Source organism: Nerophis lumbriciformis, linkage group LG21 (assembly GCF_033978685.3).
Source record: "Nerophis lumbriciformis linkage group LG21, RoL_Nlum_v2.1, whole genome shotgun sequence".
NCBI classification, from domain to species: domain Eukaryota; kingdom Metazoa; phylum Chordata; class Actinopteri; order Syngnathiformes; family Syngnathidae; genus Nerophis; species Nerophis lumbriciformis.
The window spans coordinates 1413954-1426739 of NC_084568.2; the positions used below are offsets into that span (position 1 = coordinate 1413954).

The 12786-nt window shown below is 37.9% G+C and overlaps 2 protein-coding genes across 5 annotated transcripts in view; one reads left to right on the forward strand and one right to left on the reverse strand.

Annotated features, from left to right (window-relative positions):
* tomm7 (translocase of outer mitochondrial membrane 7 homolog (yeast)) overlaps window positions 1-12786 on the forward strand; it is a 64519-nt gene that overhangs the window by 21578 nt on the left and 30155 nt on the right. The window lies entirely within an intron of this gene.
* On the reverse strand, window positions 377-6609 carry il6 (interleukin 6 (interferon, beta 2)). The gene is made up of 6 exons (XM_061983314.1): window positions 6521-6609; window positions 6402-6460; window positions 6148-6329; window positions 5974-6072; window positions 2406-2549; window positions 377-768 (listed from the first exon to the last, which is right to left on the reverse strand). Exons 1-6 carry the CDS (start codon window positions 6607-6609, stop codon window positions 550-552), a joined length of 792 nt encoding a protein of 263 aa, XP_061839298.1. The 3' UTR covers window positions 377-549.

Below are 12786 nucleotides of genomic sequence, written 5' to 3' on the forward strand. Positions count from 1 at the left end.
GTTTACCTGACACATGAAACATAACAAATTAGGAGTATGCACTATCCAGAGTGTGTAAAATATCTTTAAAATGTGTTTTGTGGCAATTGCTATGTAGAGTGGCGCTTTCTATCATTTTCAGCAGACTGCATTGCAAAATGACTAACCCACCTCCCACTCGCATAAGAATCCCTTCTCTAACTATTGGATGATTTCTGATCCCAGCCTTGTAGAGTTGATTTATTACTACTGACATCAAGGAGCTTCATTCAGAAACATGTTGGCAAAAGTCTTTTTATTATTACATTGTTTATAAAAAAAATACTTTCATTACATTTTAACGGCATGATGTTGAAATAAATATATATAAATACAGTCAAGTATAAAATATGTCCTCAAAATAAATACAATAATTGTAATAAATAAGGCATGTCATCCCACATTTGTGAGCAATAAATACTTTTCCATAGAATAAATACATCTGTCTTAGTGCGTCATTCAGTGAATGAATTACGAAAGCAGCAACTTCCCTATTTTGTTTTTTGTTTTTTGCACAACTTTCCTACGTGTTTAGACAAGCATGGACGTGACGCCGTTTCTGGCCGGTCTCCCCTTGCGCCGCTCTCTGCGGCTCAGCGCCCGCCGGCCGTCCACCAGGAAGATGTAGAGCTGGCGCAGGATGCTGTGGGCCGTCATCTTCCTGTGGAAAGTATCTGAGATGTCCAGCGGGCCCAGCAGGCTCTGCTCCTCGCTGCTGCTCAGACCGCTCACCTGGTCTGGCTTCTTCATCTGACGGAGTAATAGCCCGTTAATTGTCACGTGACCACAGCTCTTTTCTATTCTCAGGCACAATTTGCAGTACTGGGGATGTCAAAATGGTTCTCGATTCAAGATATTAGTTGGTATAAAAACTATTATAAAACAGTTTTATAACAGGCAGCAAGTAAGCACGGAGAAACCTTTGAAAAACTAAAACATTTAAAACATTCTTAATCTAAAAGGATATATTGTATAGTATTTTTTGTAAAAAGATAAAAAAAATCAAAATGATACTTTTTAGATCCTAGAAAACTTAGGATAGTGAAACCATAGGTTCCTAGAAATCTTAAAATAGTGAAACCATAGGTTCCTAGAAACCTTAGGATAGTCAGACCTCAGGATCCTAAAAATCTTAGGATAGTGAAACCTTAGGATCCTAGAAAACTTAGGATAGTGAAATCACAGGTTCCTAGAAACCTTAGGATAGTGAAACCATAGATTCCCAGAAACCTTAAAATAGTGAAACCATAGGTTCCTAGAAACCTTAGGATAGTGAGACCTGAGGATCCTAAAAATCTTAGGATAGTGAAACCTCCGGATCCTAGAAAACTTAGGATAGGGAAATCACAGGTTCCTAGAAACCTAAGGATAGTGAAACCATAGGTTCATAGAAACCTTAAAATAGTGAAAACATAGGTTCCTAGAAACCTTAGGATAGTCAGACCTCAGGATCCTAAAAATCTTAGGATAATGAAACCTTAGGATCCTAGAAAACTTAGGATAGTGAAATCACAGGTTCCTAGAATCCTTAGGATAGTGAAACCATAGATTCCCAGAAACCTTAAAATAGTGAAACCCCATAGGTTCCTAGAAATCTTAGGATAGTGAGACCTGAGGATCCTAAAAATCTTAGGATAGTGAAACCTCCGGATCCTAGAAAACTTAGGATAGGGAAATCACAAGTTCCTAGAAACCTAAGGATAGTGAAACCATAGGTTCTTAGAAACCTTAGGATAGTGAAACCATAGGATCCTAGGATTCTTAGGAAACTGAAACTTTATGATACTAGAAATCTTGGGACACTGAAACCTTAGGATCCTAGAAAACCTATAAGGATAGTGAAACCATAGGTTCCTAGGACCCTTAGGATAGTGAAACCTGAGGATCCTATAAATCTTAGGACATTAAAACCTTAAGATCCTCAAAAACTTAGGATAGTGAAACGATAAGTTCCTAGAAACCTTAGGATAGTGAGAACCGAGGATCCTAAAAATCTTAGGATTGTGAAACTGTAGGATCCTAGAATTCTAAGGAAACTGAAACCTTATGATACCAGGAATCTTAGGCTGTAGGCTACTAGGAGCTAGCAGCTACACATCAGTTAAGCAAACAAGGTTATTTTGCATGTCCATGCATAATAAGTGTACCTAATTGAACAGTTTTGCAGTCTAAAACATGACATAAGTCAATATAAACAAGTATCAAATCATTATAGTTAATTACTTACAAATACAAAGTGTATCGGATTAATATCGGTATCAGCCAATACTTCAAAGCTCCATTATCAGTATCGTATCGAAAGTGAAAAAGTTGTATCGGGACACCCTTCAGATAAACTCCCTGTGTTATGTGTATTTTTCAAGAGAAATACTACATTGTACACGTACCTTTTGTCTGACGACACTGAGGGCGAGCACAGTGTTGTGTTTGGCCTCAGACAGAATGGAACTGCTGGGATAGTCCTTCTCCACGTGTTTCAGCAGACTTGTGTAAAAGGACAAACCTTGGGCCAACCTATGAAAGCAGGCCTCCTGAAAGAGAGATGGGTTGAAAAACACTGTCATGTTGTGTCATTATGGCACTTAAAGTGGTAGTCAGTATCCTAAGGTTTCAAGGATCCTCAGACTTCAGTATCCTCAGGGAACTATGATCCCAAGGATAAGTATCCTTAGGTTTTAACCATCCTATGGTTTCAAGGATCCTAAGTTTTCAATATCTTAAGTTTTCTAGCATCCTAAGGTTTCTAAGATCCTAAGGTTTCTGTATCCTAAGGTTTCTAGGATCTAATGTTTTAGTATCCTAAGGTTTTCACCATCCTAACGTTTCTAGAATCCTATGCTTCAGTATTTTAAGTTTTCTAAGATCGTAAGGTTTCAGTGTCTTAGGGTTTCAGTATCCTATGGATTGTAGGATCCTAACTTTTTTAGGATTCTAAGGTTTCAGCATCCAAATGTTTCTCTGCTCGAAAGGTTTTAGTATCCTAAGGTTTCGAAAATCCCCAAAATTTAGTATCCTCTGGGAACTTTGATCCCAAGGTTTCAGTATCCTAAGGTTTTTACCATACTAACGTTTCAAGGATGCTAAGTTTTCAGTATTCTAAGTTTTCTATCATCCTAAGGTTCCTAGGATCCTAAGGATTCAATATCCTAAGGTTTCCGTATCGTAAGGTTTCTAGGATCTAATGTTTCAGTATTGTAAGGTTTTCACTATCCTAACATTTCTAGAATCCTATGCTTCAGTATCCTACGTTTTCTAAGATTGTAAGGTTTCAGGGTTTCAGTATCCTATGGATTGTAGGATCCTTCCTTTTTAGGATTCTAAGGTTTCAGTATCCATATGTTTCTCTGCTCGAAAGGTTTTAGTATCCTAGGGTTTCGAGAATCCCCAGATTTCAGTATCCTCTGGGAACTATGATCCCAAGGTTTCAGTATCCTAAGGTTTTTACCATCCTAACGTTTCAAGGATGCTAAGTTTTCAGTATTCTAAGTTTTTCTATCATCCTAAGGTTCCTAGGATCCTAAGGATTCAATATCCTAAGGTTTCCGTATCATAAGGTTTCTAGGATCTAATTTTTCAGTATTGTAAGGTTTTCACTATCCTAACGTTTCTAGAATCCTATGCTTCACTATCCTACGTTTTCTAAGATTGTAAGGTTTCAGGGTTTCAGTATCCTATGGATTGTAGGATCCTTACTTTTTAGGATTCTAAGGTTTCAGTATCCAAATGTTTCTCTGCTCGAAAGGTTTTAGTATCCTAGGGTTTCGAGAATCCCCAGATTTCAGTATCCTCTGGGAACTATGATCCCAAGTTTTCAGTATCCTAAGGTTTTTATCATCGTAAGAATTCAAGGATGCTAAGTTTTCAGTATTCTAAGTTTTCTATCATCCTAAGGTTCCTAGGATCCTAAGGATTCAATATCCTAAGGTTTCCGTATCGTAAGGTTTCTAGGATCTAATGTTTCAGTATTGTAAGGTTTTCACTATCCTAACGTTTCTAGAATCCTATGCTTCACTATCCTACGTTTTCTAAGATTGTAAGGTTTCAGGGTTTCAGTATCCTATGGATTGTAGGATCCTTACTTTTTAGGATTCTAAGGTTTCAGTATCCAAATGTTTCTCTGCTCGAAAGGTTTTAGTATCCTAGGGTTTCGAGAATCCCCAGATTTCAGTATCCTCTGGGAACTATGATCCCAAGTTTTCAGTGTCCTAAGGTTTTTATCATCATAAGAATTCAAGGATGCTAAGTTTTCAGTATTCTAAGTTTTCTATCATCCTAAGGTTCCTTAGATCCTAAGAATTCAATATCCTAAGGTTTCCGTATCGTAAGGTTTCTAGGATCTAATGTTTCAGTATTGTATGGTTTTCACTATCCTAACGTTTCTAGAATCCGATGCTTCACTATCCTACGTTTTCTAAGATTGTAAGGTTTCAGGGTTTCAGTATCCTATGGATTGTAGGATCCTTACTTTTTAGGATTCTAAGGTTTCAGTATCCAAATGTTTCTCTGCTCGAAAGGTTTTAGTATCCTAGGGTTTCGAGAATCCCCAGATTTCAGTATCCTCTGGGAACTATGATCCCAAGTTTTCAGTATCCTAAGGTTTTTTATCATTGTAAGAATTCAAGGATGCTAAGTTTTCAGTATCCTAAGTTTTCTATCGTCCTAAGGTTAGGTTTCAATATCCTAAGGTTTCTAGGATCTAACGTTTCCGTATCCTAAGATTTCTTAAATCTTAAGGTTTCAGTGTCTTAGGGTTTCAGTAACCTATGGATTGTAGGATCCTAACTTTTTTTGGACTGTAAGGTGTCAGGATCCAAATGTTTCTCTGCTCGAAAGGTTTTAGTACCCTAGGGTTTCGAGAATCCCCAGATTTCAGTATCCTCTGGGAACTATGATCCCAAGTTTTCAGTATCCTAAGGTTTTTATCATCGTAAGAATTCAAGGATGCTAAGTTTTCAGTATCCTAAGTTTTCTATCGTCCTAAGGTTTCTAGGATCCCAAGGTTTCAATATCCTAAGGTTTCTAGGATCTAACGTTTCCGTATCCTAAGATTTCTAAAATCTTAAGGTTTCAGTAACCTATGGATTGTAGGAACCTAACTTTTTTAGGACTGTAAGGTGTCAGGATCCAAATGTTTCTCTGCTCGAAAGGTTTCAGTATCCTAAGTTGTCTATCATCCTAAGGTTTTCACAATTCTAACGTTTCTAGAATCCTATGCTTCAGTATCCTAAGTTTTCTAAGATCTTAAGGTTTCAGTATCTAGGGTTTCAGTATCCTATGGATTGTAGGATCCTAACTTTTTTAGGATTCTAAGGTTTCAATATCCAAATGTTTCTCTGCTCGAAAGGTTTTAGTATCCTAGGGTTTCGAGAATCCCCAGATTTCATTATCCTCTGGGAACTATGATCCCAAGTTTTCAGTATCCTAAGGTTTTTATCATCGTAAGAATTCAAGGATGCTAAGTTTTCAGTATCCTAAGTTTTCTATCGTCCTAAGGTTTGTAGGATCCCAAGGTTTCAATATCCTAAGGTTTCTAGGATCTAACGTTTCCGTATCCTAAGATTTCTAAAATCTTAAGATTTCAGTGTCTTACGGTTTCAGTAACCTATGGATTGTAGGATCCTAACTTTTTTTGGACTGTAAGGTGTCAGGATCCAAATGTTTCTCTGCTCGAAAGGTTTCAGTATCCTAAGGTTTTTACCATCCTATGGTTTCAAGAAAGCTAAGATTTCAGTATCCTAAGTTTTCTATCATCCTAAGGTTTTCACCATTCTAACGTTTCTAGAATCCTGTGCTTCAGTATCCTAAGTTTTCTCAGATCTTAAGGTTTCAGTATCGAGGGTTTCAGTATCCTATGGATTGTAGGATCCTAACTTTTTTAGGATTCAGGTTTCAGTATCCAAATGTTTCTCTGCTCGAAAGGTTTCAGTTTTCTAAGGTTTCTACTTCCTTCCTTACCTTACTGAAGTTAGAGATGGGGCATTTTGCTGGCAGCGAGGATACTTTGTAGTTCTCCAGGACATGATACGAGACTTGATCCTGGAATTCATCTTCAAACTGAAAAGAAAAGCAGAATAATCAGCAATGCAGTTGACAAAACGAAGAGGAAAACACAGCTCAGGTTAAACGTACGGCTTTCTGGTGTTGTTTTGCTGCGTTGATGACCGAGTCCCAAATGGGGGATGCGCTGATCAGGTCCGAGGTTTCCATCTCCTCCTCACCTGACGGAAGCGCGGTGGGTGTGTCTGTAAGCGGGGCTCCTGAGGCACACAGCAGCATGGCGGCCATCACCCCCACGGCGAGGAAGTGTGTGTCTGCGAGGGCAGGGGAAGAGCATGAATGGACTGAAAGAGGAAGAACTGAACGGCAGTCAGAATGTGACTTACGGGCTTCAGTGGGCATGTCGTGTCGTTGGTTGGGTTGAGCTTCCTCTAATGTTGACCGCCTGGAGGAGTGAAACTTGTCTTGTGTTCACATTTCCTCGGGCATTATATATTCTTCTGACCGCAGAGATTTCCTCATACCTTCCTCCCTCCGGCGTCCACTCGTGTGAGTAATGACGATACTAGTAAATGTTGTGGTTCCTCCTTGCATGTCATCAAGTACTTTTGACATCATTTCATTCATAGCTGCTGAAACCATGACATGACATTTTTATTTTTATACCGGTTTTATTTATTTGAGATAACTTTATGATCGGAACCTTGAACGTCTCCAGTTAGGCCCGGGTGTCAAATTTGGGACACCAAAACCTTTCATTCAAAACCATACATTTTTACACACAGAACACTTCTATATTTTACCCATGTACATGTTTATAATTGACATCCCGTCTGGTTGAAGACCGTAGGTAGGGAAGGAAGTAGAAACCTTAGGATACTGAAACTATAGGTTCCTAGAATTGATTGAACACAAACATCTTAGGATACAATAAATCTTAGGCCACTGAAACCTTAGGATCCTAAAAAACTTAGGATAGTGAAACCACAGGTTCCTAGAAACCGTAGGCTAAAATCTTTGGATAGTGAAACCGTAGGATCCTAGAATTCTTAAGAAACTGAAACCTTATGATACTACAAATCTTAGGATCCTAAAAATCTTAGGGTAGTGAAACCACAGGTTCCTAGTAACCTTAGGATCCTAGAAATCTTAGAAAACTGAAACTTTATGATACTAGAAATCTTAGGGCACTGAAACCTTGCGATAGTCAAACCTTAGGATCCTAGAAAACTTGGAATAGTGAAACCATAGACTCTTAGAAACCTTAGGATAGTGACACCTGAGGAACTTACAAAACTGAGGATAGTAAAACCTCAGATTCTAGAAACCTGAGGATAGTGAGACTTGAGGATCCTAAAAATCTTAGGATAGGGAAACCGTAGGTTCCTAGAATTGTTTGGACACAAAAACCTTAGGATACTTGAAATTTTAGGACACTGAAACCTTACGATAGGGACACCTTAGAAACCTAAAACACTTAGGATAGTGAAACCATAGGGTCTAGAAACCTTAGGATAGTGAGACCTGAGGATCCTAAAAATCTTAGGATACTGAAACCATAGGTTCCTAGAATTGTTTGGACACAAACACTTTAGGATACAAGTAATCTTAGGACACTGAAACCTTAGGATACTGAAACCATAGGTTCCTAGAATTGTTTGGACACAAACACTTCAGGATACAAGTAATCCTAGGACACTGAAACCTTAGAATAGTGAAACCATAGGTTCCTAGAAACCTAAGGATAGTGAGACCTTATGATACTACAAATCTTAGGACACTGAAACCTTAGGATCCTAAAAATCTTAGGGTAGTGAAACCACAGGTTCCTAGTAACCTTAGGATCCTAGAAATCTTAGAAAACTGAAACTTTATGATACTAGAAATTTTAGAGCACTGAAACCTTGCGATCGTCAAACCTTAGGATCCTAGAAAACTTGGAATAGTGAAACCATAGATTCTTAGAAACCTGAGGATTGTGACACCTTGGGAACTTACAAAACTGAGGATAGTAAAACCTCAGATTCTAGAAACCTTAGGATAGTGAGACCTGAGGATCCTAAAAATCTTAGGATAGGGAAACCATAGGTTCCTAGAATTGTTTGGACACAAAAACCTTAGGATACTTGAAATTTTAGGATACTGAAACCTTACGATAGTGACACCTTAGAATTCTAAAACACTTAGGATAGTGAAACCATAGGGTTTAGAAACCTTAGGATAGTGAGACCTGAGGATCCTAAAAATCTTAGGATACTGAAACCATAGGTTCCTAGAATTGTTTGGACACAAACACTTTAGGATACAAGTAATCTTAGGCCACTGAAACCTTAGGATACTGAAACCATAGGTTCCTAGAATTGATTGAACACAAACATCTTAGGATACAAGAAATCCTAGGCCACTGAAACCTTAGTGTCCTAAAAAACTTAGGATAGTGAAACCACAGGTTCCTAGAAACCGTAGGCTAAAATCTTTGGATAGTGAAACCGTAGGATCCTAGAACTCTTAAGAAACTGAAACCTTATGATACTACAAATCTTAGGATCCTAAAAATCTTAGGGTAGTGAAACCACAGGTTCCTAGTAACCTTAGGATCCTAGAAATCTTAGAAAACTGAAACTTTATGATACTAGAAATTTTAGAGCACTGAAACCTTGCGATCGTCAAACCTTAGGATCCTAGAAAACTTGGAATAGTGAAACCATAGATTCTTAGAAACCTGAGGATTGTGACACCTTGGGAACTTACAAAACTGAGGATAGTAAAACCTCAGATTCTAGAAACCTTAGGATAGTGAGACCTGAGGATCCTAAAAATCTTAGGATAGGGAAACCATAGGTTCCTAGAATTGTTTGGACACAAAAACCTTAGGATACTTGAAATTTTAGGATACTGAAACCTTACGATAGTGACACCTTAGAATTCTAAAACACTTAGGATAGTGAAACCATAGGGTTTAGAAACCTTAGGATAGTGAGACCTGAGGATCCTAAAAATCTTAGGATACTGAAACCATAGGTTCCTAGAATTGTTTGGACACAAACACTTTAGGATACAAGTAATCTTAGGCCACTGAAACCTTAGGATACTGAAACCATAGGTTCCTAGAATTGATTGAACACAAACATCTTAGGATACAAGAAATCCTAGGCCACTGAAACCTTAGTGTCCTAAAAAACTTAGGATAGTGAAACCACAGGTTCCTAGAAACCGTAGGCTAAAATCTTTGGATAGTGAAACCGTAGGATCCTAGAACTCTTAAGAAACTGAAACCTTATGATACTACAAATCTTAGGATCCTAAAAATCTTAGGGTAGTGAAACCACAGGTTCCTAGTAACCTTAGGATCCTAGAAATCTTAGAAAACTGAAACTTTATGATACTAGAAATCTTAGAGCACTGAAACCTTGCGATAGTCAGACCTTAGGATCCTAGAAAACTTGGAATAGTGGAACCATAGACTCTTAGAAACCTTAGGATAGTGACACCTGAGGAACTTACACAACTGAGGGTAGTAAAACCTCAGATTCTAGAAACCTTAAGATAGTGAGACTTGAGGATCCTAAAAATCTTAGGATAGGGAAACCGTAGGTTCCTAGAATTGTTTGGACACAAAAACCTTAGGATACTTGAAATTTTAGGACACTGAAACCTTACGATAGGGACACCTTAAAAACCTAAAACACTTAGGATAGTGAAACCATAGGGTCTAGAAACCTTAGGATAGTGAGACCTGAGGATCCTAAAAATCTTAGGATACTGAAACCATAGGTTCCTAGAATTGTTTGGACACAAACACTTTAGGATACAAGTAATCTTAGGACACAGAAACCTTAGGATACTGAAACCATAGGTTCCTAGAATTGTTTGGACACAAACACTTTAGGATAAAAGTAATCTTAGGACATTGAAACCTTAGGATAGTGAAACCAGAGGTTCCTAGAAACCTTATGATCCTAGAAATCTTAGAAAACTGAAACTTTATGATACTAGAAATCTTAGAGCACTGAAACCTTGCAATAGTCAAACCTTAGGATCCTAGAAAACTTGGAATAGTGAAACCATAGATTCTTAGAAACCTTAGGATAGTGACACCTTAGGAACTTACAAAACTGAGGATAGTAAAACCTCAGATTCTAGAAACCTTAGGCCCGGGTGTCAAATTTGGGACACCAAAACCTTTCATTCAAAACCATACATTTTTACAGGCAGAACACTTCTATATTTTACCCATGTACATGTTTATAATTGACATCCCGTCTGGTTGAAGACCGTAGGTAGGGAAGGAAGTAGAAACCTTAGGATACTGAAACTATAGGATCCTAGAATTGATTGAACACAAACATCTTAGGATACAATAAATCTTAGGCCACTGAAACCTTAGGATCCTAAAAAACTTAGGATAATGAAACCACAGGTTCCTAGAAACCGTAGGCTAAAATCTTTGGATAGTGAAACCGTAGGATTCTAGAATTCTTAAGAAACTGAAACCTTATGATACTACAAATCTTAGGACACTGAAACCTTAGGATCCTAAAAATCTTAGGGTAGTGAAACCACAGGTTCCTAGTAACCTTAGGATCCTAGAAATCTTAGAAAACTGAAACTTTATGATACTAGAAATCTTAGAGCACTGAAACCTTGCGATAGTCAAACCTTGGGATCCTAGAAAACTTGGAATAGTGAAACCATAGACTCTTAGAAACCTTAGGATAGTGACACCTTAGGAACTTACAAAACTGAGGATAGTAAAACCTCAGATTCTAGAAACCTTAGGCCCGGGTGTCAAATTTGGGACACCAAAACCTTTCATTCAAAACCATACATTTTTACACGCAGAACACTTCTATATTTTACACATGTACATGTTTATAATTGACATCCAGTCTGGTTGAAGACCGTAGGTAGGGAAGGAAGTAGAAACCTTAGGATACTGAAACTATAGGATCCTAGAATTGATTGAACACAAACATCTTAGGATACAAGAAATCTTAGGCCACTGAAACCTTAGGAACTTACAAAACTGAGGATAGTAAAACCTCAGATTCTAGAAACCTTAGGCCCGGGTGTCAAATTTGGGACACCAAAACCTTTCATTCAAAACCATAAATTTTTACAGGCAGAACACTTCTATATTTTACCCATGTACATGTTTATAATTGACATCCCGTCTGGTTGAAGACCGTAGGTAGGGAAGGAAGTAGAAACCTTAGGATACTGAAACTATAGGATCCTAGAATTGATTGAACACAAACATCTTAGGATACAAGAAATCCTAGGCCACTGAAACCTTAGCGTCCTAAAAAACTTAGGATAGTGAAACCACAGGTTCCTAGAAACCGTAGGCTAAAATCTTTGGATAGTGAAACCGTAGGATCCTAGAATTCTTAAGAAACTGAAACCTTATGATACTACAAATCTTAGGATCCTAAAAATCTTAGGGTAGTGAAACCACAGGTTCCTAGTAACCTTAGGATCCTAGAAATCTTAGAAAACTGAAACTTTATGATACTAGAAATCTTAGGGCACTGAAACCTTGCGATAGTCAAACCTTAGGATCCTAGAAAACTTGGAATAGTGAAACCATAGACTCTTAGAAACCTTAGGATAGTGACACCTGAGGAACTTACAAAACTGAGGATAGTAAAACCTCAGATTCTAGAAACCTTAGGATAGTGAGACCTGAGGATCCTAAAAATCTTAGGATAGGGAAACCATAGGTTCCTAGAATTGTTTGGACACAAAAACCTTAGGATACTTGAAATTTTAGGATACTGAAACCTTACGATAGTGACACCTTAGAATTCTAAAACACTTAGGATAGTGAAACCATAGGGTTTAGAAACCTTAGGATAGTGAGACCTGAGGATCCTAAAAATCTTAGGATACTGAAACCATAGGTTCCTAGAATTGTTTGGACACAAACACTTTAGGATACAAGTAATCTTAGGCCACTGAAACCTTAGGATACTGAAACCATAGGTTCCTAGAATTGATTGAACACAAACATCTTAGGATACAAGAAATCCTAGGCCACTGAAACCTTAGTGTCCTAAAAAACTTAGGATAGTGAAACCACAGGTTCCTAGAAACCGTAGGCTAAAATCTTTGGATAGTGAAACCGTAGGATCCTAGAACTCTTAAGAAACTGAAACCTTATGATACTACAAATCTTAGGATCCTAAAAATCTTAGGGTAGTGAAACCACAGGTTCCTAGTAACCTTAGGATCCTAGAAATCTTAGAAAACTGAAACTTTATGATACTAGAAATCTTAGAGCACTGAAACCTTGCGATAGTCAGACCTTAGGATCCTAGAAAACTTGGAATAGTGGAACCATAGACTCTTAGAAACCTTAGGATAGTGACACCTGAGGAACTTACACAACTGAGGGTAGTAAAACCTCAGATTCTAGAAACCTTAAGATAGTGAGACTTGAGGATCCTAAAAATCTTAGGATAGGGAAACCGTAGGTTCCTAGAATTGTTTGGACACAAAAACCTTAGGATACTTGAAATTTTAGGACACTGAAACCTTACGATAGGGACACCTTAGAAACCTAAAACACTTAGGATAGTGAAACCATAGGGTCTAGAAACCTTAGGATAGTGAGACCTGAGGATCCTAAAAATCTTAGGATACTGAAACCATAGGTTCCTAGAATTGTTTGGACACAAACACTTTAGGATACAAGTAATCTTAGGACACTGAAACCTTAGGATAGTGAAACCATAGGTTCCTAGAAACCTAAGGATAGTGAGACCTGAG

What these genes read in the sequence shown, in the direction of transcription:
- il6 (XM_061983314.1), bottom strand. Translation starts at nt 6,609, where the DNA reads ATGCAAGGAGGAACCACAACATTTACTAGTATCGTCATTACTCACACG. An exon ending in CCATCTCTAACTTCAGTAAG is followed by an intron (nt 2,550 to 5,973) that starts GTAAGGAAGGAA and finishes TCTCTCTTTCAG; the next exon opens with GAGGCCTGCTTTCATAGGTT. An exon ending in TCAGTGTCGTCAGACAAAAG is followed by an intron (nt 769 to 2,405) that starts GTACGTGTACAA and finishes TTACTCCGTCAG; the next exon opens with ATGAAGAAGCCAGACCAGGT.